Raw genomic sequence first — 27,041 nt, forward strand, 5'->3', positions numbered from 1 at the left:
AGAGGCAAACAAAATCACACTCAACCCAGGTTTCAAAAATAGATAGCAAGTTCAGTTCAGGCTCCAAAAACTTCTTATATAGGAAGTTCCAATGTACATGATCTCAAAAAAATAAAAAATAAAAAATAAAAAAACAGGAGAATTAAGACATCATGAGGATGAATCAGCAGAAACAACAAATAGTAATACTAGGCCATAAAGACTTCAAATAACAGATACAGAATATAAAATAATTATGGGTAGGGGCGCCTGGGTGGCTCAGTTGGTTAAGCGACTGCCTTCGGCTCAGGTCATGATCCTGGAGTCCAGGGATCGAGTCCCACATCGGGCTCCCTGCTCAGCAGGGAGTCTGCTTCTCCCTCTGACCCTCTTCCCTCTCGTGCTCTCTGTCTCTCATTCTCTCTCTCTCAAATAAATAAATAAAATCTTTAAAAAAAGTAATTATGGGTAAAGAAATAAAGGAAGAAATAAAACCATGAGCAAAGAATAAGAAATTATAAAAATAAGAAGTTATGAAATCTAACCAAATAGAACAGTATAATCACTGAAATGAAGGTACCAATAGAAATGTTAAACAGTAGATTAGACACATGTGGAAAAAGAAAGACTGGAAGGTAGATCTGAAATAAATATATATATAATTCAGGACAGAAAGAGACATAAAAAATATGAAACAAAGCTTAAGAGACATTGAGAATATAATGACAATGACCACATACATCTAATTGGAATTCCAAAATAAGATAATAAATAAACAACTTTATTTCAACAAATTTGAACACTTAAGTAAATTTCTAGAAAAATATAACTTACGAAGATATAGAAAGCATGAGTAGTCCTATAGTTGTTAAAGAAATTCTATCAGTAGTTAAAAATCTTCCTCAAAAACCACAAAACTCAAATGGTTTTCCAGGAGATTTCTACCCAACTTTCTAGAATCAGATAATGGAAAAAGTTGATCCTGACCACATCAAAATTCAACATGGCCAATATAGGACTGAAAAATTATAGATTAACCCCATTCATGAACATAGGTGAAAAAATCCTAAACCAACCACAGTAAAACAATTCCAACTGTGTACAAAATATATAATTACATCACAACCAAGCTTATTTTACTCCTTAAATTTAATGATGGCTTAATATTAGAAATACTAATTAATGTGACTCATAACAACTATGAAATTATAGGAGAAAAAATATCTCATTTTGGTATAAACAAATTTAATATCTATTTATAATAAAAACTTTAATTCAAAGTAGAAATAGTAAGGTCCCTCTTAAAACTGAATGAAACCACAATAAGATGCCATTATTCACTCACTTACTTGACAAATTATACCAAACATTGGCAAGGATGTGACTAAACTGGAATTCTTATATACACTGCTTCTCAGAGTGAGGTTGATTATTATAGCCTTTTAGAAATAATCTAGTATTATTTAGCAGCTTTTAAGCCACAGTGATTTTAGTCCATTGTTGCACATGTGAACCACAAGAGTGTTATAAAAATGTTCTGTGGGAATTGTTTGTAATAACAAAGCATTGGGGTTTTGTAATAACAAAAAATGCAAAAATCTGTCATCAGGAGATTGGGTAAATAAATACTTTTACACTCATACTATGGCCTACTAGACAACAAAGAACTATAGCTGCATTTATCAACAGAGATGAGTTCACAAGATATTGAATGAAAAGAGCAAGTTGTGAAAATAAAAAACCATTTTTATAAAGTTAAAAAAAAAAACAAAGGAATTATCAACACAAAGATCCTAATTTCCCACAGAGAGGAGGAGGGATGTTAACAGAAGTATACAAGGGGCTTCAAAAGTATTGCTAACATTATTTTCCTTAAATTGGAAAGTGAGTGAACATGTGTTTCTCATATCATTATACTTTATAATATATATAGATGTTATTTATTTTTTACATTTATCAACTATTTCATAATCAAAATTTTGTCTATAAAAATCTAATGTGATGTCTATAAAAATCTAATGTTATAGTTAAGTAATTTGAGGTGATACAAAAAAATTTCCTTTTATAATAAGACATGATGGAGATAAGAAACGAAAATCAAGCAAAGGAGATTATTGACCTTATTAACACTTGTCAAATGCTATCAAGTTTTTCATCCAGGTACATATAGAATGTGTTGTGAAAGCCACTACTGTGCACTGGGGAGGAGCGATATTGTTTGGTATAAATTTTGGTTGTGATACTTCTTAGCTGTGGGATCTTGGATTTTGGTTCCCGCATTTGTAAAATATAGATAGTAATGGCACCTAATTTATTAAGTTTTTGGAAGTATTAAGTGAATTAGCTCATGGAAGGTGCTAAGAAAGGACACACACATAATAAAAGCTCAATCAGTATTAGATTCTAGTAATATTCTCTTCTGATTTAATACTTTGAAATGTTCTGTTTGTGTTATGATAGGCTTTGGTCATTTGACGAAGCAGTTGATGACATTGGCTGATGGACACGTGGTGTTGGCTCTAGAAGGAGGACATGATCTCACAGCCATCTGTGATGCATCAGAAGCCTGTGTAAATGCCCTCCTAGGAAATGAGGTAAAAAATTAAAAGTACACAAGAGTAGGGCTAAAGGACTAGGAATGTATGCATGCATATATTTAATTTTTTTTAATCCCATGTAATCAGAAAGCACAATGTTGCTCTTCTAATTTTAAGAAAGAAGGTAAGCTTTTAGTTACCTTCTAAGAAAGAAGGTAAACTTTTAGAAGTTTACATGTACTCCTGTTATATGGTATAACTGTTGTCCAGTTAATCCACATAGCACTTCCCTCAATCAGATTATTTGTGAGCTCAATAAATAAGATAACTCTTGGGAGGAGAAATGCTTTGTATATTGACCCAACTAATAAGCATTGAAACACTGAAAAACAAATTACTCAAAGAAAATTTCTCTCCAGATTTTCCATAGGATTGTATTAGCACAAGGGGGAAAATAAAGTTTAAAAAAAATTTTATCTTTATTGAAATATAGTTGACAAAATTGTAATTCATTTAAAGTGTACGATGTGATGATTTGATATATTATACACTGTGAAATGATTCCTTCCATGAAATTAAATTCACACATTCATCACCTCACATACTTTTTGTTCATTTGTTTGTTCATTTGTTTATTTGTTTGGTGAAAACATTTAAATTCTACTTTCTTAGCAAATTTTAATTATAACTATAGGCATCATGTTATACATTAGATCCTCAAACCTTGTTCATCTTGTAACTGAAAGTTTAAAAACCTTTTATCAAACTCTCCTTATTACTCCCACCCCTCCAGGCCCTGACAACCACTATTCTACTCTGTCTCTACAAGTTCAACTACTTTTTTCAGCAGGGGAGTGGTCAAAATAAGTGATACCATGCAATATATTTTTCTCTGTCTGGCTTATTTCACTTAGCATAATGCCCTCCATGTTTATCCATGTTATCAAAAATGACAAGATTCTTTTTTTTTAAAGATTGAATAATATTCTATTGTATGTATATATAAATACATATATACACCACATTTTCTTTATCCACTTACCTGTTGGTGGACATCGAGTTTGTTTCTGTACCTTGACTATTGTAAATAATTCTGCAGTAAACATTGGAGAACAGATATCTGTTCAAGATAGTGATTTTGTTTCCCAGATTATATACCCAGAAGTAAGATTGCTGGATCATACATCATAAAACATGTGGTTTTAGTTTCTTGAGGAATCTCCTACTGTTTTCCATAGTGGCTGTACATCTTACCTTTCCAACAACATTGCTCAAAGTTTCCCTGTTCTCCACATCCTTACCAGCATTTATCTCTTTTCCTTTTGATAATACATGAGGTAATATCTCATTATGGTTTTGATTTGCATTTTCCTGGTGATTACTGATATTGATCACCTTTCCATGTATATGTTGGCCATTTTTATGTCTTCTTTGAAAAAACATCTAATTGGGCCTTTTGCCCATTTTTAATTGGTTTATTTGGGGTTTTGCCTTTTCGTTTTTTTGCTATTGAATTGTATGAGTTCTTTTTATATTTTAGATATTAACCTCTTATTGGATATATGGTTTGCAAATATTTTCTCCCATTCCATAGGTTACCTTTTCATTTTACTCACCTTTGCTGTGCAGACGTTTTTAAGCTTGATGTAGTCCCACTTTGTTTGTTTGCTTGCTTTTGTTGCCTTTACTTTTGGTGTCATATCCAAAAAAAAAAAAAAAAAACATTGCCAAGGCTAATGTCAAGGAGATTATCCCCTATGTTTTCTTCTAAGAGTTTTATGGTTTCAAATCTTATGTTTAAGTTTTTAATCAATTTTAAATTGATTTTTGTGTATGATGTAAGATAGGAGTCCAGTTTTATTCTTTTTTGTATGGCTGTTCAGTTTTACCAACACCATTTATTGAAGAGACTGTTCTTTCCCCATTGTATATTCCTGGATCCTTTGTTGAAAATTAATTTACCAATGTGCATGAGTTTATTTTGGGCCCTTTCTTCTGTTCCATTAATCAATGTGTCTGTTATGCCAATACCATAGTGCATTGATTACTTGTAGTATATTTGAAATCAAGAAGTGTAATGACTCCAGCATTATTGTTTTTTCTCAAGATCCCTTCATCTGCTTGAGGTCTTTGTGGTTTCATATGAGTTTTAGAATTTTTTTCTATTTCTGTAAAAAATGCCTTTTGATAGGGATTGGATTGAATCTATAGTTTGCTGTGGGTAATATGAACATTTTAATAATATTAACTCCTCTCATCCATGAACATGGGATATCTTTCCATTTATTTGTGTCTTCTTCAATTTCTTTCATCAATATCTTGCAGTTTTTGGTATATAGACCTTTCACTTCCTTGGATACATTTATCTCTAAGTATTTTATTTTTTTATGATACCATTGTAAATGGGATTGTTATATTTCTTCTTCAGATAGTTTATTGTTGGTATATAAAAACTGATTTTTTATGTTGATTTTGCCTTCTGCAACTTTACTGAATTTGTTTATTAATTCTAATAGTTTTGTGGTGGAGTCTCTAGGGTATTCCATATATATCATGTCATCTGCAATTAGAGACAGTTTTACTTCTTCCTTTCCAATTTGGATGCCTTTTATTTCTTTTCCTTGCTTAATTGCTCTAGATCATACTTACAATACAATGTTGAATAAAGGTAGCAAAATCAGGCATCCTTGTCTTGTTCTTGATCTTAGATATGGTGTTAGCTCTGGGCTTGTCATATAGGGTATTTATTATGTTGAAGTATGTTCCTTCTATACTGAATTTTTTTAGATTTTTTAATCATGAAAGATGTTGAATTTTGTCACATGTTTTGTCTGCACCTACTGAGATTATCATATGATTTTTATCCTTCATTTTGTTAATGTATCGTATCACATTGGTTGATTTGTGTATGTTGAACCATTCTTGCATCACTGGAGTAAATCCCACTTGATCATGGTGTACGGTCCTTTTAATATAATGTTGAATTCAGTTTGCTAATATATTGTTGAGAGTTTTTGCATCTATGTTCATCAGGGATATTGGCTGTAGTTTCTTTCCCTGTAGTGTCCTTTACTGGCTTTGGTATCAGGGAAATGCTGGCCTCCTAAAGTGAGTTCAAACATGTTCCCTCCTATTCAGTTTTTTGGATGAGTTTGAGAAAGATGGGTATTAGTACTTCAATATTCGGTAGAATTCACCAGTGAAGCCATCTGATTCTGGACTTTTCTTTTTTGGGAGCTTTTTGATTACTGATTCAATCTCCCTACTAGTTATTGGTCTGTTCATATTTTCTATTTTTTCAGAATTCTGTCTTGATAGGTTTTATGTTTCTAGGAATTTATATGTTTCTTCTACATTATCCAATTTATTGATGTATAATTGTTCATAGTAGTTTTTTATGATCCTTTGGATTTCTCTGTCATAAGCTTCTCTTTCAAATCTGATTTTATTAATTGAGGCTTTTCTCTTTTTTTCTTAGTCTAGTTTAAAGGTTTATCAGTTTTGTATATCTTTTCCTAAAACCAGCTCTTAGTTGCATTGATCTGCATTGATTTTTTTTCTATTTGCTGCATCCCATAAGTTTTAGTATGTTGTATTTCCATTTTCATTTGTCTCAAGATTTTTAAATTTCTCTTTTCATTTCTTTGACCCATTGGTTGTTCAGGAGTGTGTTGTTAAATTACCACATATTTATGAGTATTCCAGTTTTCTTTTTGTCATTTATTTCTAGTTTTATGCCATTGTAGTCAGAAAAGTTACTTGGAATGATTTCAGTCTTTTAAAATTTGCTGAGACTGGTTTTATGGCCTAATATATGATTTTTCTGGGAGAGTGTTCCATTTGTGCTTGAGAAGAATGTATTTTTTGCTGCTGTTGGATAGAATGTTCTGTATATGTCTTTTAGGTCCATATGGTCTAAAGCATAGTTTAAGTCCAATCTTTATTGATTTTCTGTCTGGCTGACCTATTCATTATTGAAAGTGGGGTATTAAAGTTCCCTAATATTGTATTTATGTGTATTTCTTTCTTCAAATCTGTTAATACCTGCTTAATAAATTTAGCTGCTCCTATGTTGGGTGCATATTTACAAGTGTTATATACTCTTGATGAATTGACCCCTTTGTCATCATATAATGACCTTCTTTGTCTCTTATTACAGTTTTTAAGTTACAGTCTATTTTTTCTGATATAAACATACCTACACCTGCTTTCTTCTGGTTTCCATTGGCATGGAACATCTTCTCCATCCCTTCATTTTCAGTCTGTGTATACTTAAATCTGAAGTTATTCTCTTGTAGGCAGCATATAATTAGGTCTTATTTTTGTATTCATTCAACCACTCTATGTTTTTTGATGAAAGATTTTAGTCTATTAAGTTTGAAGTATGAATTGATATGTACAGGCTTACTATTGCTATCTTGTTGTTTTCTGGCAGTTTTATAGTTCCTTTCTTCCTCTCCTGCTGTCTTTTTTTGTGTGCATTGATGATTTCCCATAGTGTTATGTTTTGATTTCTCTGTCTTTTGCATACTTCTATAGGTTTTTGCTTTGTGGTTACCATGAGGCTTGCAAATATCTTATAATAGTGTATTTTAGGTAGATAACATCCTAACTCTAATGTATATAGAAACTACATTTTTACACTCCCTTCCCACAATTTATGTTTCTGATTTCTGATCACAATTTATACCTTTTTATATTGTGTATTCATTAAAAATTATTGTAGTTATACCTATTTTTAACACCTTTGTCTTTTAACCTTTACACTAGAATTGTAAGTGATTTCCCACTATAATTATAATATTAGAGTATTCTGAATTTAATGTTTACCTTTATCAGTGAATTTTATACTTTCATAGATTTTTACGTTACTAGTTAATATTCTTTCATTTCAGCTTGAGGAACTCCCTTTAACAACTCTCGTAAGGACAATCTAATGATGATGAATACTTCAGCTTTTGTTTGTCTGCAAAATTGTATCTGTCCTTCAATTCTTAATGAGTGCTTTCTTGGGTAGAGTATTCTTGATCAGCAGTTTTTTTCTTACTGCACTTTGAATATATCATGCCACTCCTTTCTGGTCTTTAAGTTTTCTGCTGAGAAATCCACTCAAAGTCTTAAAGAGATTCCCCTATCTGTGAAAAGTTGCTTTTTTCTTGGTGTTTTTAAGATTCTCTCTTTGTCTTTAACTTTTGAAAATTTAATGTGCCTTGGTGTGTGTCTCTTTAGATCCATCTAATTTGGTACTCTTTGGGATTTCTATATTTGGATGTCTGTTTCTCTCCCCAGGTAAGTATAGTTTTTAACCACTATTTCTTCAAATAAGCTTTCTGGCCCTTTGCTTCCCCTTCTGGAATTCCTATAATTCCTTTGATTTGCTTCATGGTGTCCCATAAGTCCTTTAAGCTATCTTTACTGTTTTCATTCTTTTTTTTTTCTTTTTGCTGTTTTGACTGGATGGGTTTCACTGCCCTGTCTTTGAATTCACTGATCTTTGCTTTCATTTAATCTAGTCTCCTCTTGAACTCTTCTATTGAATTTTTCAGTTTGGTTATAGTGTTCTTCAATTCTGTGATTTTTGTTTGGTACTTTTTAATATTCTCAATCTCTTTGTTGAAATTTTCACTTTGTTCCTGCGTTGCTTTCCTGACCTCAGTGACATCTTCACAGATTTTTTTTTTTAATTCAATTTAGTTAACATCTAGTGTGTTATTATTTTCAGGGGTAGAATTTAGTGATTCATCAGTTGCATATAACACCCAGTGTTCCTTATATCAGGTACTCTCCTTAATGCCCATCACCCAATCACCCAATCCCCCCTACCCATCTCCCCTCCAGCAACCATGTTTATCTCCTATAGTTAATCTTATGGTTTGCCTCCCTCTGTTTTTATCTTATTTTATTTTTCCTTCCGATCCCCTATGTTTATATATTTTATTTCTTAAATTCCACATATGAGCAAAATCATATGGTATTTGTCTTTCTCTTACTGACTTATTTCGCTTAAAATAATACACTCTAGTCCCATCCACATCCATGCAAATGGCAAGAATTCATTCTTTTTGATGGCTGAGTAATATCCTATTATATATATAGAATGTATATATAATTAAAAATGTGTGTTTATGTGTGTGTGTGTATGTGTATACACACACAAACACCAGATCTTTATCCATTCATCTGTCAATGGACATCTGGGACCTTTCCATATTTTGGCTCTTGTGGACAGTGCTGCTATAAACATTGGGGTACATGTGCCCCTTCAAATTACTGTTTTTGCATGCTTTGGATAAATACATAGTAGTGTAATTGCTGGGTCATAGGGTAGCTCTTTTTAACTTTTTTGAGGAAATTCCATATGGTTTTCCAGAGTGACGCTTTATTTTTTATACTGAATGTATACAAGTGTTAAGACTGTGTTATATGTTTTACCTTTTTTTCATGAACTTGCAATATGACCACTTACAAAATAATTTTTTAAATCTGTCATGCATATTTTTATTAACATATAATGTATTATTTGTTTCAGGGGTGCAGGTCTGTGATTCATCAGTCTTACACAGTTCACAGCGCTCACCATAGTACATACCCTCCCAGTGTCCATCACACAGCCACCCAAACCCTTTCACCACCCTCCACTCCAGAAACCCTGTTTGTTTCCTGAGATTAAGAGTCTTTTATGGTTTGTCTCCCTCTCCGGTTTCATCTTGTTTCATTTTTCCCTTCATTCCCCTATGATCCTCTGGTTTTTTTCTCAAATTCCTCATATCAGTGAGATTATATGATTTCTCTGATTGACTTCTTTCACTTAGCATAATACCCTCTAGTTTCATCCACGTCATTGCAAATGGCAAGATTTCATTTTTTGATGACTGTATAATATACCACATCTTCTTCATCCATTCATCTGTTGATGGACATCTAGGCTCTTTCCGTAGTTTGTCTATTGTGAACATTGCTGCTATAAACATTGGGGTGCACGTACCCCTTCGGATCACTACATTTGTATCTTTGGGGTAAATACCCAGTAGTGCAATTGCTAGGTCATAGGGTAACTCTATTTACAACTTTTTGAGGAACCTCCATCCTGTTTTCCAGAGTGGCTACACCAGCTTGCATTACTACTAACAGTGTAGGAGGGTTCCCCTTTCCCCACATCCTCGCCAACATCTGTCGTTTCCTGACTTGTTAATTTTAGCCATTCTGACTGATGTGAGGTGGTATCACATTGAGGTTTTGATTTGGATTTCCCTGATGCCGAGTGATGTTGAGCACTTTTTATGGTCTGTAAGGCCATTTGGATGTCTTTTTCTTCTTCTTCTTCTTTTTTTTTTAAGATTTTATTTATTTATTTGACAGAGAGAGAGATCACAATTGGGGTGGGGGGGCAGAGGGAGAGGGAGAAGCAGGCTCCCGGCCGAGCAAGGAACCCAATGTGGGACTCGATCCCAGGACCCTGGGATCATGACCTGAACCAAAGACAGACACTTAACTGACTGAGCCACCCAGGCACCCATCCATTTGGATGTCTTCTTTACAGCGATGTCTGTTCATGTCTTCTGCCCATTTCTTGATTGGATTATTTGTTCTTTGGGTGTTGAGTTTGATAACTTCTTTAAAGATTTTGGATACTAGCCCTTTATCTGATATGTCATTTGCAAATATCTTCTCCCATTCTGTCGGTTGTCTTTTGGTTTGATGGACTGTTTCTTTTGCTGTGCAAAAGCTTTTTATCTTGATGAGGTCCCAATAGTTCTTTTTTGCCCTTGTTTCCCTTGCCTTTGGTGATGTGTCTAGGAAGAAGTTGCTGTGGCTGAGGTTGAAGAGGTTGCTGCCTGTGCTCTCCTTTAGGATTTTGATGGACTCCTGTCTCACATTTAGGTCTTTCAAGCATTTTGAGTCTGTTTTTGTCTGTGGTGTAAGGAAATGGTCCAGTTTCATTCTTCTGCATGTGGCTGTCCAATTTTCCCAACACCATTTGTTGAAGAGACTGTCTTTTTGCCATTGGACATTCGTTCCTGCTTTGTCAAAGATTAGTGGACCAGAGAGTTGAGGGTCCATTTCTGGGCTCTCTATTCTCTTCCATTGACCTATGTGTCTGTTTTTGTGCCAGTACCATACTGTTTTTGTGCTGTACCATCCTTTTGCTTTACAATATTTGTTCTTCCAATCCATGAGCATGGGACATTTTTCCATTTCTTTGTGTCTTCCTCAATTTCTTTCATGAATATTCTATAGTTTTCTGAGTGCAGATCCTTTGCCTATTTGGTTAGATTTATTCCTAGGTATCTTATGGTTTTGGGTGCAATTGTAAATGGGATCAACTCCTTAATTTCTCTTTCTTCTGTCTTGTTGGTGTATAGAAATGCAGCTGATTTCTGTGCATTGATTTTATATCCTGCCACTCTGCTGAATTCCTATATGAGTTCTAGCAGTTTCGGGGTGGAGTCTTTTAGGTTTTCCACATAAAGTATCATATCATCTGCAAAAAGTAAGACTTTCACTTCTTCTTTGCTGATTCAGATGCCTTTTATTTCTTTTTGTTGTCTGATTGCTGAGGCTAGGACTTTTAGTACTATGTTGAACAGCAGTCGTGATAGTGGACATCCCTGCCATATTCCTGACCATAGGGGAAAAGCTTTCAGTTATTCCCCTTTGAGTATGATATTCGCTGTGGGTTTTTCATAGATGGCTTTTATGAATTGAGGTATGTACCCTCTATCCCTACACTGTGAAGAGTTTTAATCAAGAAAGGATACTCTACCTTGTCAAATGCTTTTTCTGCCTCTATTGAGAGGATCATATGGTTCTTGTTCTTTCTTTTATTAATGTAGTGTATCACATTGACACACTTTTGCGGATGTTGAACCAAGCTTGCAGCCCAGGAATAAATCCCACTTGGTCGTGAATAATCCTTTTAATGTACTGTTGGATCCCATTGGCTAGTATTTTGCTGAGAATTTTTGCATCCATGTTCATCAGGGATATTGTTCTGTAGCTCTACTTTTTGATGGGGTCTTTGATTTTGGGATCAAGGTAATGCTGGCCTCATAAAATGTGTTTGGAAGTTTTCCTTCCATTTGTATTCTTTGAAACAGCTTCAGAAGAACAGGTATTAATTCTTCTTTAAATGTTTGGCAGAATTCCCCTGGGAAGCCATCTGGCCCTGGGCTCTTGTTTGTTGGGAGATTTTTGATGACTGCTTCAATTTCCTTAGTGGTTATGGGTCTGTTCAGGTTTTCTATTTCTTCCTGGTTCGGTTTTGGTAGTTGATACATCTCTAGGAATGCATCCATTTCTTCCAGATTATCTAATTTGCTGGCATATAGTTGCTCATAATATGTTCTTATAATTGTTTGCATTTCTTTGATCTCTCCTCTTTCATTCATGATTTTATTAATTTGGGTCCTTTTTCTTTTACTTTTATTAAGTCTGGCCAGGGTTTTATCAATCTTATTAATTCTTTCAAAGAACCAGCTGCTGGTTTCGTTGATCTGTTCTACTGTTCTCTTGGTTTCTATTTCATTGATTTCTGCTCTGATCTTTATTATTTCTCTTCTGCTGGGTTTAGGCTTTAATTGCTATTCTTTCTCCAGCTCCTTTAGGTGTAGGGTTAGGTTGTGTATTTGTGAGACCTTTCTTGTTTCTTGAGAAAGCCTTGTATTGCTGTATACTTTCCTCTTAGGACCGTCATTGCTGTCCCCCAAAGATTTTGAACAGTTATGTTTTTGTTTTCATTTGTTTCTATGAATTTTTTTAATTCTTCTTTAATTTCCTGGTTGACCCCTTCTTTCTTTAGTAGGATGCTTTTTACCCTCCATGTATTTGAGTTCTTTCTGACTTTCCTCTTGTGATTGAGTTCTAGTTTCAAAGCATTGTGGTCCGAAAATATGCAGGGAATGATACCAATCTTTTGGTACTGGTTGAGATCAGATTTATGACCCAGGATGTGATCTATTCTGGAGGATGTTCCATGGGCACTAGAGAAGAATGTGTATTCTGTTGCTTTGAGATGGAATGTTCTGAATGTATCTGTGAAGTCCATCTGGTCCAATGTGTCATTTAAAGCCTTTATTTCCTTGTTGATCTTTTGCTTAGATGATCTGTCCATTTGAGTGAAGGGCATGTTAAAGTCCCCTGCTATTATTGTATTATTGTCAATGTGTTTCTTTGATTTTGTTATTAACTGGCTTATATAATTGACTGTTCCCATGTTAGGGGCATAGATATTTACAATTGTTAGATCTTCTTGTTGGATAGACCCTTTAACTATAATGTAGTGTCCTTCCTCATCTCTTCTGATAGTCTTTGGTTTAAAATCTAATTTGTCTGATATAAGGATTGCCACCCCAGCTTTCTTTTGATATCCATTAGCATGGTAAATGGTTTTCCACCCCCTCACTTTCAATCTGGAGGTGTCTTTGGGTCTACAATGAATCTCTTGCAGACAGCATATCGATGGGTCTTGTTTTTTTTTTATCCAATCTAATACCCTGTATCTTTTGATTGAGGCATTTAGTCCATTTACATTTAGGGTAACTATTGAAAGATATGAATTTAGTGCCCTTGTATTGCCTATAAGGTGTATATTGTCTCTGTTCCTTTCTGGTCTATGTTACTTTTAGGCTCTCTCTTTGCTTAGAGGACCCCTTTCAGTATTTCTTGTATGGCTGGTTTGCTGTTCGCAAATTCTTTTTAGTTTTCATTTGTCCTGGTAGCTTTTTATATCTCCTTCTATTTTCAATGACAGCCTAGCTGGGTATAGTATTTTTGACTGCATATTTTTCTCATTTAGTGCTGTGAATATATCCTGCCAGTCCTTTCTGGACTGCCAGGTCTCTGTGGATAGGTCTGCTCCCAATCTAATGTTTCTGCTGTTGTAGGTTACAGACCTCTTGTTCCGAGCTGCTTTCAGGATTTTCTCTTTGTCTCTGAGACTTGTGAGTTTTACTATTAGATGTCAGGGTGTTGACCCATTTTTATTGATATTGAGGGGGGTTCTCTGTGCCTCCTGGATTTTGATGCCTGTTTCCTTCCCCAAATTAGGGAAGTTCTGTGCCATAATTTACTCCAGTATACCTTCTGCCGCTCTCTTCTTCTTCTGGGGTTGGAATTATTCTAATGTTGTTTCACTTTATGATATCACTTATCTCTTGAATTCTGCCCTCGTGATCCAGTAGTTGTTTATCTCTCTTTTTCTCAGCTTCTTTATTCCACATCATTTGGTTCTATATCACTAATTCTGTCTTCTGCCTAATTTATCCTAGCAGCTAGAGCCTCCATTTTTGATTGCACCTCATTAATAGCCTTTTTGATTTTGACTTGGTTAGATTTTAGTTCTTTTATTTCTCCAGAAAGGGATCCTCTAGTATCATCTCTACTTTTTTCAGCCCAGCTAGTATCTTTATAATCGTCATTCTGAACTCTAGTTCTGAAATCTCACTAATGTCTGTATTGATTAGGTCAGTGGCAGTCGGTACTGCCTCTTGTTCTTTTTTCTGAGATGAGTTTTTCTGTCTTGTCATTTTGTCCAGAGGAGAATAGATGAATGAGAGAACAAAATGCTAAAAAAAAAATGCTAAAAGGGTAACAACAACCCCAGAAAAATACACACTAATCAGAAGACACCTGAAACTGGAGGCGGGGAGGAGGCAGAAAGAATATGATCAGGCTGGTGAATATAACAGAGCCACACACTAGATTTTTGGTATATTTTGGTCTGTTAGGAGAAACTGTCTCACAAAATTTTAAAGAAAGAAAAACATATATATACAAAAATCAGGATAAATACAATGAAGGGAGGGAATATGACTGTAAAGATGAAAATTAAAAAGATTTTAAAAAAGGAATTGGTAAGTTGGTTGAAAAAAGAATGAAAAAAATTTTTTTAAAAATTAAAGAAGAGAGAATGTGATCATGCATGAGACTAGGACAATGTCATACACTAGATTTAGGGTATATTTTGCTCTGTTAGAAGAATATGACTGTAAAAATGAAAAATTAAAAAAGATTTTAAAAAAGGAATTGATAAGATGTTGGTTGAAAAGGGAAAGAAGAAAAATTCAACTAAAATAATAGAGAAAGAGAAAAATAAAGAAAATTTTAAAAATTAACTTTGAAAGGCTAAAGCATCTTGGGAAGAAAGCCATAAATTCTATGTTCTGTATTCCTCTAGTCCTGGGGTTTTGCCGTTCTCATTGATCGGTAAACTTGGTCTTGGCTGGCTGTTCTTGCTGATCTTCTGGGGGAGGGGCCTGTTGCAGTGATTCTCAAATGTATTTGCCTGATGCGGAATTTCTCCTCCCTTGCCAGGGGCCAGGCTAAGTAATCTTCTTGGGTTTGCTCTCGGTAGCTTTTGTTCCCTGAAAACTTTCTGTACAGCTTTGGAGGACAAGAATGAAAATGGCGGCCTTCCAATCTCTCATCCCAGAGGAGCCGAGAACTCGGGGCCCCACTCCTCACTGAGCCCTCAGCGAAAAGCAGTCAATCACTCCTTTCTCCCTGGTCTCTGGCTGCACTCCATGCTCACCCAGCCTGTGACCGAGCATTTCTTTCTCTGGCACACAACCCTGTTTGGAGTCTCCAAACCCAGCAGATTTCTGCGGTGCACTCCCTTGCCGCTCCTACTGGGGGAGGAAAGGGAGTCTCCCTGGACCCACTTTTTGGGTCCCTGCTGGAAGAGTAGTGGCCCAGCTGTGCTGTGGATCACAGTTTATGGCAACCCAGAGCTGGGAGCCCGCTCCTCGGATCTGTCTTTGTAGCCGACTTCCCCGCTCCAATACCTGGGAACTCTGCCACATTCAGGCACCCCTGGTCTTTCTGTGACCCCGAGGGTCCTGAGACCACACTGTCCCAGTGAGGGTTCCACCCCCCTCTTGGCCACTGGAGCGATGTCCCTCAGCGGAGCAGACTTCTAAAAGTTCCAATCTTGTGCTTTGCTGCTGTGTCATTTGCCGGTAGGCAGCTGAGGAAGCTTCCTCCCCCCATGGTCTATCTTCTCGAATATCGCCTTGGATTCACTTCTCCACACATCCTACCTTCCAGAAAGTGGTTGCTTTTCTGTTCACAGAGTTGCTGTTACTCTTTTCTTCAATCTTCTGTTGAGTTGGTAGGTGTTCTGAATGATTTGATAACTATCTAGCTGAGTCCTGGGACCAGACAAAATTTAGGTCTCTTACTCCTCCACCATCTTGCTCCTTCTCCATGCATATTGTTTTTTATCAGTGACTTATGCTTTTGCCTGTAGTATTTATGAAGGGGAAAAAAGTATTTTTTCTTCTGCATGCTGAACACATAAGTTTTATTGTCATCTTTATCTTACAAATCTGTAGTGCTTCAACATGATTATTTTGCCATATATATTTATTTTTATTTTATTTTATTTTATTTTATTTTATTATGTTATGTTAGTCACCATACAGTACATCATTAGTTTTTGATGTAGTGTTCTATGATTCATTTTTTTCATATAGCACGCAGTGCTCCATAAAATACATGCCCTCCTTAATACCCATCACCAAGCTAACCAATCCTCCCACCCCCCCTCCCCTCTAAAACCCTTGGTTTGTTTCTCAGAGCCCATAGTCTCTCATGGTTCATCTCTCCCTCTGATTTCCCCCCCTTCAGTTTTCCCTTCCTTCTCCTAATGTCCTCCATTCTATTCCTTATGTTCCACAAATACGTGAAATCATATGATAATTGACTTTCTCTGCTTGACTTATTTCAGTTAGCATAATCTCCTCCAGTCCCATCCATTGTTGATGTAGAAGTTGTGTATTCATCCTTTCTGATGGCTGAGTAATATTCCATTGTATATATGGACCACATCTTCTTTACCTATTCGTCTATTGAAGGGTATCTTGGCTCTTTCCACAGTTTCACTATTGCAGACATTGATGCTATGAACATTGGGGTGCATATGGCCCTTCTTTTCACTACATCTGTGTCTTTGGGGTAAATACCCAGGAGTGCAATTGCTGGGTCATAGGGTAGCTCTATTTTTAATTTTTTGAGGAACCTCCACACTGTTTTCCAAAGTGGCTGTACCAACTTGCATTCCCACCAACATGTAAGATGGCTCCCCTTTCTCCACAACCTCTCCGACATTTGTTGTTTCTTGCCTTTTCAATTTTTTCCATTCTAACTGGTGTAAGTGGTTTTGACTTGAATTTCCCTGATGGCTAATGATGATGAACATTTTTTTCACGTGTCTGTTAGCCATTTGTATGTCTTCTTTGGAGATGTGTCTATTCATGTCTTCTGCCCATTTTTTGACTTGATTATTTGATTTTTGGGTGTTGAGTTTGAGAAGTTCTTTATAGATCTTGGATACCAGCCCTTTGTCTGTAGTGTCATTTGCAAATATCTTCTTCCATTCTGTAGGTTACCTCCTCATTTTGTTGACTGTTTCCTTTGCTGTGCAGAAGCTTTTACTCTTGTTGAAGTCCCAAAAGTTCAGTTTTGCTTTTGTTTCACTTGCCTTTGGAGATATATCTTGAAAGAAGTTGCTGTGGCCGATGTCATAGGTTACTGCCTATGTTCTCCTCTAGGATTCTGATGGATTCCTGTCTCACATTGAGGCCTTTCATCCATTTTGAGGTTATCTTTGTGTATGGTGTTAGAGAATGGTCAAGTTTCATTCTTCTGTATATAGCTGTCCAATTTTCCCAGCACCATTTATTGAAGAGACTGTCTTTTTTCCATTGCATATTTTTTCCTGCTTTGTTAAAGATAATTTGACCATAGAGTTGAGGGTCCATATCTGGTGTTCCATTGGTCTATATGTCTGTTTTTGTGCCAGGACCATGCTATCTTGGTGATCACAGCTTTGTAATATAGCTTGAAATGAGGCAGCATGATGCCCCCCAGCTTTGTTTTTCTTTTTCAACATTTCCTTGGCGATTCAGTGTCTTTCTGATTCCATACAAATTTTAGGATTGTTTCTTCCAGCACTTTGAAAAACGACATTAGAATTTTGATCAGGATGGAGTTGAAGGTATAGATTGCTCTGGGCAGCATAGAGATTTTAAGAATGTTTATTCTTCTGATCCATGAGCATGGAATGTTTTTCCATCTTTTTGTGTCCTTTTCAGTTTCTTTCATGATTGTTCTGTAGTTCCATTGTATAGATCTTTTACCTCTCTGGTTAGGTTTATCTCAAGGTATCTTATGGTTTTTGGTCCTATTGTAAATGGAATCGATTCTGTAATTTCTCTTTCTACAGTTGCATTATTAGTGTATAAGAAAGCTGATTTCTGTGCATTGATTTTGTATCCTGCCACACTACTGAATTGCTGTATGAGTTCTAGTAATTTGGGGGTGGAGTCTTTTGGACTTTCCACATAAAGTATCATGTCATCTGCGAAGAGAGAGTTTGGCTTCTTCTTTGCCAATTTGAATACTTTTATTTTTTTGTTGTCTTCTGATTGCAATTGCTAGGACTTCTAGTACTATGTTGAACAATAGTGGCAAGAGTGGGCATCCTTGTCATGTTCCTGATCTTAAAAGAAAGGCTCTCAGCTTTTCCCCATTGAGGATTTTATTCGCTGTGGGTTTTTCATAGATGGATTTTATGAACTTGAGGAATGTTCCCTCTATCCCTATACTCTGAAGAGTTTTAATCAGGAAAGGATGTATTTCGTCAAATGCTTTTTCTGCTTCAATTGAGAGGACCATATGGTTCTTCTCCCTCCTCTTATTAATGTGTTCTATCACATTGATTGATTTGCGAATGTTGAACCACCCTTGCATCCCGGGGATAAATCCCACTTGGTCGTGGTGGATGATCCTTTTAATGTAGTTTTGGATCCTATTAGCTAGGAATTTGTTGAGAATTTTGGAATCCATATTCATCAGGGATATCAGTGTGAAATTCTCCTTTTTGAAGGGGTCTTTGCCTGGTTTGAGGATTAAGGTAATGCTGGCCTTATAGAATGAGTCTGGAAGCTTTCCTTCTGTTTCTATTTTTTGAAACAGCTTCAGGAGAATAGATATTATTTCTTCTTTGAATGTTTGGTAGAATTCCCCAGGGAATCCATCAGGCCTTGGACTCTTGTTTTTTGGGGAGGTTTTTGATCACTGCTTCAATCTCCTTACTGGTTATTGGCCTATTCAGGTTGTCAATTTCTTCCTGTTTCAGTCTTGGCGTTTTAAAAGTTTTCCGGAAGGCATCCATTTCTTCCAGGTTGCTCAATTTCTTGGCATATAGTTGTTGATAATAATTTCTAATAACTGTTTCTATTTCCTTGGTGTTAGTCTTGATCTTCCCGTTTCATTCATAATTTTATTAATTCGGTTCCTTTCTCTTTTCTTTTGGATAAGTCTGGCCAGTGGATTGTTGATCTTTTTAATTCTTTCAAAGAACTAGCTTCTAGTTTCGTTGATCTGATCTACTGGGTTTCTGGTTTCTAATTCATTGATCTCTGCTCTAATCTTAATTGTTTCTCTTCTAATGCGTGGCTTAGGCATCATTTGTTGCTTTTTCTCTAGTTCTTTAAGGTGTAGAGTTAGTTGGTGAATTTGGAATTTTTCTATTTTTTTAAGTGAGGCTTGAATGGCTATGTATTTCCCCCTTAGGACTGCCTTTGCGGTATCCCATAGGTTTTGGGCTGATATGTTTTCATTCTCATTGGTTTCCATGAATTGTTTAAATTCTTCTTTGATTTCCTGGTTGACCCAAACATTCTTGAGCAGAGTGATCTTTAGCTTCCAAGTGTTTGAATTTTTTCCATTTTTTTCCTTGTGATTGAGTTCCCTCTTTAAAGCATTATGGTCTGAGAATATGCAGGAAATAATTTCAGTCTTTTGGTATCGGTTGAGACCTGATTTGTGACCCATTATATAGTCAATTCTGGAGAAAGTTCTATGTGCACTGGAGAAGAATGAGTACTCTGTTGTTTTAGGGTAGAATGTTCTGTATATATCTATGAGGTCCATCTGGTCCAGTGTGTCATTCAGAGCTCTTGTTTCTTTGTTGATTTTCTGCTTAGATGATCTGTCTATTGCTGAGAGTGGAGTATTGAGGTCTCCTACAATTAACGTATTATTATCAATATAACTCTTTATTTTGGTTAACAATTGGCTTACATAATTGGCTGCTCCCATGTTGGGGGTATAGATATTTACAATTGTTAGATCTTCTTATTGGATGGACCCCTTAAGAATGATATAGTGTCCTTCTGTGTCTCTAACTATGGTCTTAAGCTTAAGATCTAATTTGTGTGTAATAAGAATTGCTACCCCAGCTTTCTTTTGAGGTCCGTTGGCATGGAAGATGGATCTCTCTCCCTTCACTTTCAGTCTGGATATATCTTTAGGTTCAAAATGAGTCTCTTGTAGACAGCATATGGATGGGTCCTGTCTTTTTATCCAATCTACAACCCTGTGCCATTTTATGGGAGCATTTAGGCCATTCACGTTGAGAGTAATTATTGAAAGATATGAATTTATTGTCATCATGACCTTGTTTTTATAGTTTGTCCCTGTAAATTTTTGTTCTATATCACTCTTGGGGTCTTTCTCCTTTTATAGAACCCCCCTTAATATTTCTTGCAGGGCTGCCTTAGTGGTCACATATTCTTTCAGTTTCTGCTGCTCTTGGAAGCTCTGCATCTCTCCGTCCATTCTAAGTGGTGGCCTTGCCAGATAACATATTCTTGGCTGCATGTTCTTCTCATTTATTACCCTGAATATGTCTTGCCAGCCCTTTCTGGCTTGCCAGGTCTCTGTGGATAGGTCTACATTATTCTGATGTTCCTCCCTCTGTACATAAGGAATCTCTTCCCCCTACTTGCCCTTAAATGGTTTCCTTGATTCTTTGATTTGCGAGTTTTACTATTACATGCCGGGGCATTGGTCTGTTTTCCTTGATCTTGAGAGGGGTCCTCTCTGCCTCTAGGACATGAATGTTTGTTTCATTCCGCAGATTAGGGAAGTTCTCAGCTATAATTTGCTCAAATATATCTTCTAGTCCTCTCTGTCTCTCTCCACCCCCTCAGGGATCCCAACTAATTCTGACATTGGAACGTTTCATGGTGTCACTTATTTCTATAATTCTGTTTTCATGGATTTTGAGTTGTTTCTCCCTGGCCTCCTCCTTTTCCTTGTTTTCTATCAATTGGTCTTCTAGATCAGTAATTCATTCTTATGCCTCGTTTACCCCAGGTGTTAGAGTATCTAGATTAGATTGGATCTCACTGATAGCATTTTTAAGTTCTGTCAGTTCAGCTTTCATTTCTGCCCTTAGAGACTCTATGTTGCCATTAATTGATTTCTTCATTCTAGTTATCGTCTTCATAACTGTTACCCTGAAGTCCATTTCCAACATCTTGGTTATATCTGTACCATTTGTAAATCTGTGGCAGAAGTCACAGTCTCTGAGTCTTTCCTATTTTGGGGGTTCCTCCTCCTAGTCATTCTCTTGAGGGGTGGTTGAGGGAATGTACAGAGTCCAAAATATTGACCACAACCCAAGCAAGATGCATCTGTTTTATAGCGAACTTAAGGTTGTCAATCTCTTGTTCTCCCAGTCTCTTCTTGGGGAGGGGCCTGCCATGCTGTTACTCAGGCAACCCTGTTTGGGCAGAGTTGCCCTGCCCTCTGTGGGGAGGGGGAGTCGGCTCAGTGAAAACTGATTTTGGGGGGCTTTTGTTCTCTGGCGGCTTTCCTGGCAGCTTTCTGCGACTCTTCCAAGAGTCAGAGCAGAAGAGACTGTTTCCAGCCCTCTGCCTCAGAACACAGAGATCACAGTCTGTTCTTCAATGAGCTCTCCAGGCCACACTATCTCCGTTTCTGTCTATGCTGCTAAAAACTCCCCGTCCTGGGTTTGTGTGCCCCTCAGCAGTACTCCTAGTCCTCGCCTCCAGGTAAGGGCATGTCTCTGCCCTTTGTACTTCTAAAACCACCAGCCACCCCCAGTTCACAATGTGCAGTCCGCCACTCCAGGTTTCAGTCCAGGGGGCTGCCCTAAAATCTTTTCCCCACCGCTACTGGACTGCGAGTCTGTTCCCCATCCCCAGCACAGGGGGCTTCACTCACCGGCAGTGCAGGATCCCTATGCTCCCTCCCTCTTCCGTTTATCTTCCGATATCTGCTGGCAGAATCATGGCTCCCTGCTTCATACCTCGAAACCAACTGCCTGCGATATTCTGTTTGTAGAGATCCAGATATATCTTCTTACATCTCAGGCTGATTTTGTGGGTGTTCAGAGTGGTCTGGTGGATATCCAGCTCAATTCAGGGGACCGGTTGGAATAGGGTCCCCTACTCCTCCGCCATCTTTTTCCAAGTCTTATTGTGCCATATTTATTTACGTAAATATGTACATTTTTTATCCTAAGGAAAATATGAGAAAGAAAACTTGAGCAATCTTTAAGTCTTTACTCTGTTGTATAATTTTAGGCAGCACAGTAACTCAAGGAGGTAGCCATCTAATGATTAGTATTATTATTAGTGAATTGCTATTTCAGATCACACAAAGTTCGGGGTGTTTAAGATTTTCTAAGTATTTGAGTCCTGAGTTTCCAATGAACAAATGATTTAAAAAATAATGTTGGACTTTTGTTTTGTTTTGCATGTATGGCAATAAAGGAGTGCAAAAAATAAATGCTACTTATATCTTGTCAGTTAATGTTGAGCTGCCCTATTTGCCTACCAGAAAACATATTTTGCATATTCACCTACAGTCTCAACTTACTTATTTGATTTTAAATATGGAAACATTTTAGAGAAGCAGACTGGTTTTAATATTTACATTATAAAGGCTTATGCCAGATGTGCAGAAAATCATAGTAGGTTGTGGATTGTGGCTCCATGGATGATTAACCTGCCCAGAAAAAAATGTTACCCAGTTGCAAAAGCCAAGTACTTTTCCAACTATGTGAAAGGAAATTATGGATTTCACTGGCTCTCTTTGAGCACATCCATTCAAATGAGATTCTATTTCTATGGCTGGTAATCTTTACACTTGGCCTACTTTATTCTTCCAAGGGAGGATTTCCAGTGAGAATGGAATACTTTTTTGTGTGTGGTCTCTTTCTTTAAGAGATGACTATATTTCAGAACACATTCAAGTCAGTTTTGTGAGTTACATGGTTTTCTTAATTTGTCTGAATATACTAAAAAGCTAAATGGTTGTGTTTCGTACCTTCCTTCCACTGCATGACCTTTTGACTGGAATGTCTGTGGTCATTTTATTATATGGGCTATTTCTAGAGATCAGATAGACTGTTCTCATAGAGCAATTAGTGACGTTAGAAAAATGTCCCCTAATTTAAATTTTGGGACCTATTTTCAAACTACTCTATACCTTTACTCTGCATTTTTAGAAAGACCAGACTTGAGATAGAGGAAGGAATAAAAATGTCACTGGTCAATCTTAAACATACCCATGTGGATGTATAGGTGCTAAAAATTCCAGTAAATGACAACTGAAATGATTATTTTTGGCTATATTGACAATTTAATCAACTGTAATATCTGGACATCTTATAGTAAATTCGCTTTAGTTATTATAATACCCTAAATACCACCTTGTCTTTTTTCACTGATTATCTTTAATTGTATAAGCATAATCTAAAATTTGTGTATCATGAACTAAAGAAAGACAAGTTTAAATAATCTCTGGTTTTCTGTATTTTTTTTCCATTGAGATTTCTTTGGAATATAAATAAGATTATAAATTTCCCACAAGATACTTTAAGGAAAACAGATGGATTTGGTATATTGAACTTTGAAAGGTAAATTTTGGTGTGTCATATCTATCAGTATGCAGAGGAACAAAGCTTAGGAAAAGAAAGATTTTTTTTTTTTAATGAAAAATGGAAGAAAAATACATGTGTGTTGTGCATTATAATTCATTTGAAAAAAGGAAATGAAAATGTAATACTTGAAACAACTTAAGAAACAAAGAGTTCTTCTCACTTTCATTGACAGTATAATTTATAATCCAAGGTCTGGCTTTCTATATATTTTTTCCAGTTCAAAGGTCATCATGACTAACAGCGTGACTACATTGAAGTTTTAAATTTCATTCTGTTAGAAAAAATAATGTATAATAAGACATATTGCATGTACCTCCTCATTTGAAAAAGTGCATACATGTAGTTTTCACAGTAGTTTTATGTAGTAAGGTCTAGGTAAGAGAATTTTTAAAAAAATCTTTCAAATACCAGTTATTGCAATTTCAAATCCCAGTTTCCCTCCAAACTCCCTTTTCAAGTGATTAATAGGGCAATTATAACTTATTATCTGGGATTTCACTTTTACAAATAGCAAAATGTAGTAAAGCTTTAGCTTTAAAATTGGCAGAACCTACTTTGGCTTCTCAACACTGAACATGCAATTGAACTCAAATTAGGAAGGTCAAGAAGGGCCTTTTTGAGGGACTCTGCACTTTGTCAGATGTATTTATTCATGTGCAGAAGATTAGAATTCATAAACATTTTGCCAGTTTTTTAAATGCTATTTCTTTTCCTTGTTGTTCTTGGCCAGGCTATATCAATACAGCAAAATGCTGCTTCATATGACTTATTATCAGCAGAATAATATGTATTACATAACCCAAAGGGATTATAAAATCAGCAGGAACTCTTGGCTCTGCATCTTAGTGTAAATATATAGATGGGTACCAAAAAACTTGATTTTTTAAAAATTAAGTTATCTGAGTGACGCAACCAAAATAGGTGTTTTTCTTTTTAAATATTTTTTATCATGAAAGTGATCTAGTTAGCAAAACATCTTTTAGTTATTCTTTTAAGAAATATGCACAAGGTCAGTCAAAATAATATACTATTGGATTAAAACTAATTTAAGCATGGTACAGAAAATTCCTTGAGGCAACTGATTTTGAAGACATACCAGAAGTCCATTTTTTTCTTTTTCTTGGCAAAGTTCAGAACTTAGATTTATCAGTCCAATCAGTGTATGATGAATATTTTTGAACTTCTTCAGTGAAGCACTTAGAAACACCAGTGTGGGGTTTGTGAGAAATTGAAGTGACTAAATCAGGAGAGTCAGGTTGCTTGAAATGGCATCAGAGATCCTTATGCAAATAGTTACATCATTTTTAGAATCAGTAATAGAAATATTTGTGAGGTTCTCAGGGAAAATGATTTTGGTAGTCTGTATTTGTGCTGGCTAACAAACAATGGCACAGTTACTTTAAGGCCAAATTTGCCTACTGTTATGCAGAGCCCATTAACAGCACCCTGGGTTGCTTCCCCTGAAAGAAATGTTTCCAAGAGGTGAGAAAAGCTTAAGCTGTTGGCATTCCTATGGAATCTAAAACAAAAACATTTAAAAACTTGAGGCAGGTAAAAGAAAGGAGAGGACATAGAGTAGGAAGAGCCTTGGGTAGTAAGTTGGAAACATGGCCATTAAAAGGCCACCTGTCAAAACAGAATAAATGACAGTTTAAGCTTGTTAGAGAAAAAAACAAATTGCTGTTGACATGGAAGTTGTTGAGATGACACTACAGCCTCTGGTACTGAAGGTTTAGCTCTTATATTTGACTCTATGGCATGTTTTTTCTTTTGAATGGAGCACTGGGTGTATATGCAAACAATGAATCATGAAACACTACATCAAAAATAAATAAATAAATAGAAAAAAATGTTTTTTATTTTAGTAAAGTTGACAACGTTAACCTTAGTTTCTTTTCTTTCTTTTTTTTTTAAGATTTTATTTATTTATTTGACAGAGAGAGACACAGCCAGAGAGGGAACACAAGCAGGGGGAGTGGGAGAGGGAGAAGCAGGCTTCCTGCAGAGCAGGGAGCCCGATGTGGGGCTTGATCCCAGGACTCTGGGATCATGACCTGAGCCGAAGGCAGACGCCTATGACTGAGCCACCCAGGCGCCCCCACCTATTAGTTTCAAGGGTATAACAGTGATTCAGCTTTTTGCTATGTTATGCTATGCTCACAGCAAGTGTAGCTACCACCTATCACCATACAATGCTATTAAAATATCGACTATATCTTTTTTTACATCTCCTTCACTCTTTTTAAGGTTTGTCTTTTATTCCTTCCTTCATTCCTTCTTCCTTTCTTCTTCTCTCCTCCCTTTCTCCCTCCCTTCCTCTTTCTTTCCTCCCTTCCTCTTTCTCTCTTCTTTCTTTTTTTTAATTAAGATTTTATTTATTTATTTGAGAGAGAGAGAGAGAGCACAAGCAAGAAGAGGGGCAGAGGGAGAGGGAGAGGCAGACTGCTCACTGAGCAGGGAGCCTGGTGCAGGCTCAATCCCAGGACCCTGGGATTATAACCTGAGCCAAAGGCAGGCACTTAACCAACTGAGCCACCCAGGTGCCCCTCTTCCTCCTTTCCTCTCTCTCTTCCTTCCTTTCTCTTTTTCTTTCACACTTTCCCTTCTTGCCTTCCTCTCTCTGTTTCTTTTACTCCTTTCTCCTCTTTGTAATAACTGCAGTCTCCTGTTGAGTGGGCTTAGCTGCTTTTATCTGACTTGGACTTCAGCAGCAATGGCTACACTTAGTGGTTGTACATGTTGATAATCTTCCCAAGGTGACTTTTTGCTCTAAGGATGCTGAAAAAGTCTCTTAAATTAACTCTAATAGGTGTTGACAACCACCCCTGAGGTGAACTCTTGAGATGGTACTGTCCAAGTTGGTCATCAGGGGTTTATTTGCTTTAGATTTTAAATAAAGATGTTTTGCCATCTCTTCATCCTTCAGATTATGTATGACTGACTCCACTGGGGAATTGGTGTGAATCTGGCAAAGCTTGCAATCTCTTAAATAGTTGGAATTCATGAGTAGAGAAAGGGAGAATTGAATACAGGGACAGTGTATGACAGTTCAGAATAAGTTTTTCCATGGTTTCTTTCTTAGACTTTGAATCCTATCCATTCTCTGAAAGAGAATGTATGAATAATTTAAAGAGAGTAAAAATGTTTTGGAAAATATTATTTGAAGATTCTTTCCATTGTAGATACGGCCCATGATTTTGCATTTCTTATAATCTATAGGGTTTGTAAGAAGCAGAGCAAAAGTGATATGTGGATATTTTGTTTGTTTGTTTTTCTGTTTTAGCAAATGCCAAATAAAGTAGAAGATATCTGGTAATTCAAAACTCCATCATGTAGATCTTATATACTGTTTATCTGTAGGCTTTCCAGAAGGTGTTAAAAGGAATGTGGGCTGAGAACCTAGATACTTCATAGGGTTCCAATTAAAGAAAGAAAGCATTTCTTTTCAGTAGTGAAACAAACATGTTGTGACACTCATTTATCTGCCCATTCATTCAGTAGTTTTTTTATTGGACATCTCTTTTTCCCAAATTTCTAATACAAGTAACATTAAAAGCAATATAAACAAAATACTTTGGGAATGTAATATAGGGCCTTTTGTTTTTAACTATGAGAATGAAGGAATATTTTAATAGAGGTAACATTTAACCTTGGTCTTGAATAAAAAATGAGATTTTGACAAGCTAAAATCAAAGGGAAGGATTTATCTGTTGTAGTAAAAATATATAGATAAAGACATTAAGACTTTTTGGAATTGTGGGTGGCTC

The 27,041-nt window shown here is 36.2% G+C and overlaps 1 protein-coding gene across 1 annotated transcript in view; it reads left to right on the forward strand.

Annotated features, from left to right (window-relative positions):
- HDAC9 (histone deacetylase 9) overlaps positions 1-27,041 on the forward strand; it is a 739,057-nt gene that overhangs the window by 650,169 nt on the left and 61,847 nt on the right. The window contains exon 27 of the mRNA XM_027573169.2: positions 2,440-2,573. Coding sequence (XP_027428970.2) covers positions 2,440-2,573 — 134 coding nt within the window. The remainder of the gene's footprint in view (positions 1-2,439; positions 2,574-27,041) is intronic.

Source organism: Zalophus californianus, chromosome 12 (genome assembly GCF_009762305.2).
Source record: "Zalophus californianus isolate mZalCal1 chromosome 12, mZalCal1.pri.v2, whole genome shotgun sequence".
Lineage (NCBI taxonomy): Eukaryota > Metazoa > Chordata > Mammalia > Carnivora > Otariidae > Zalophus > Zalophus californianus.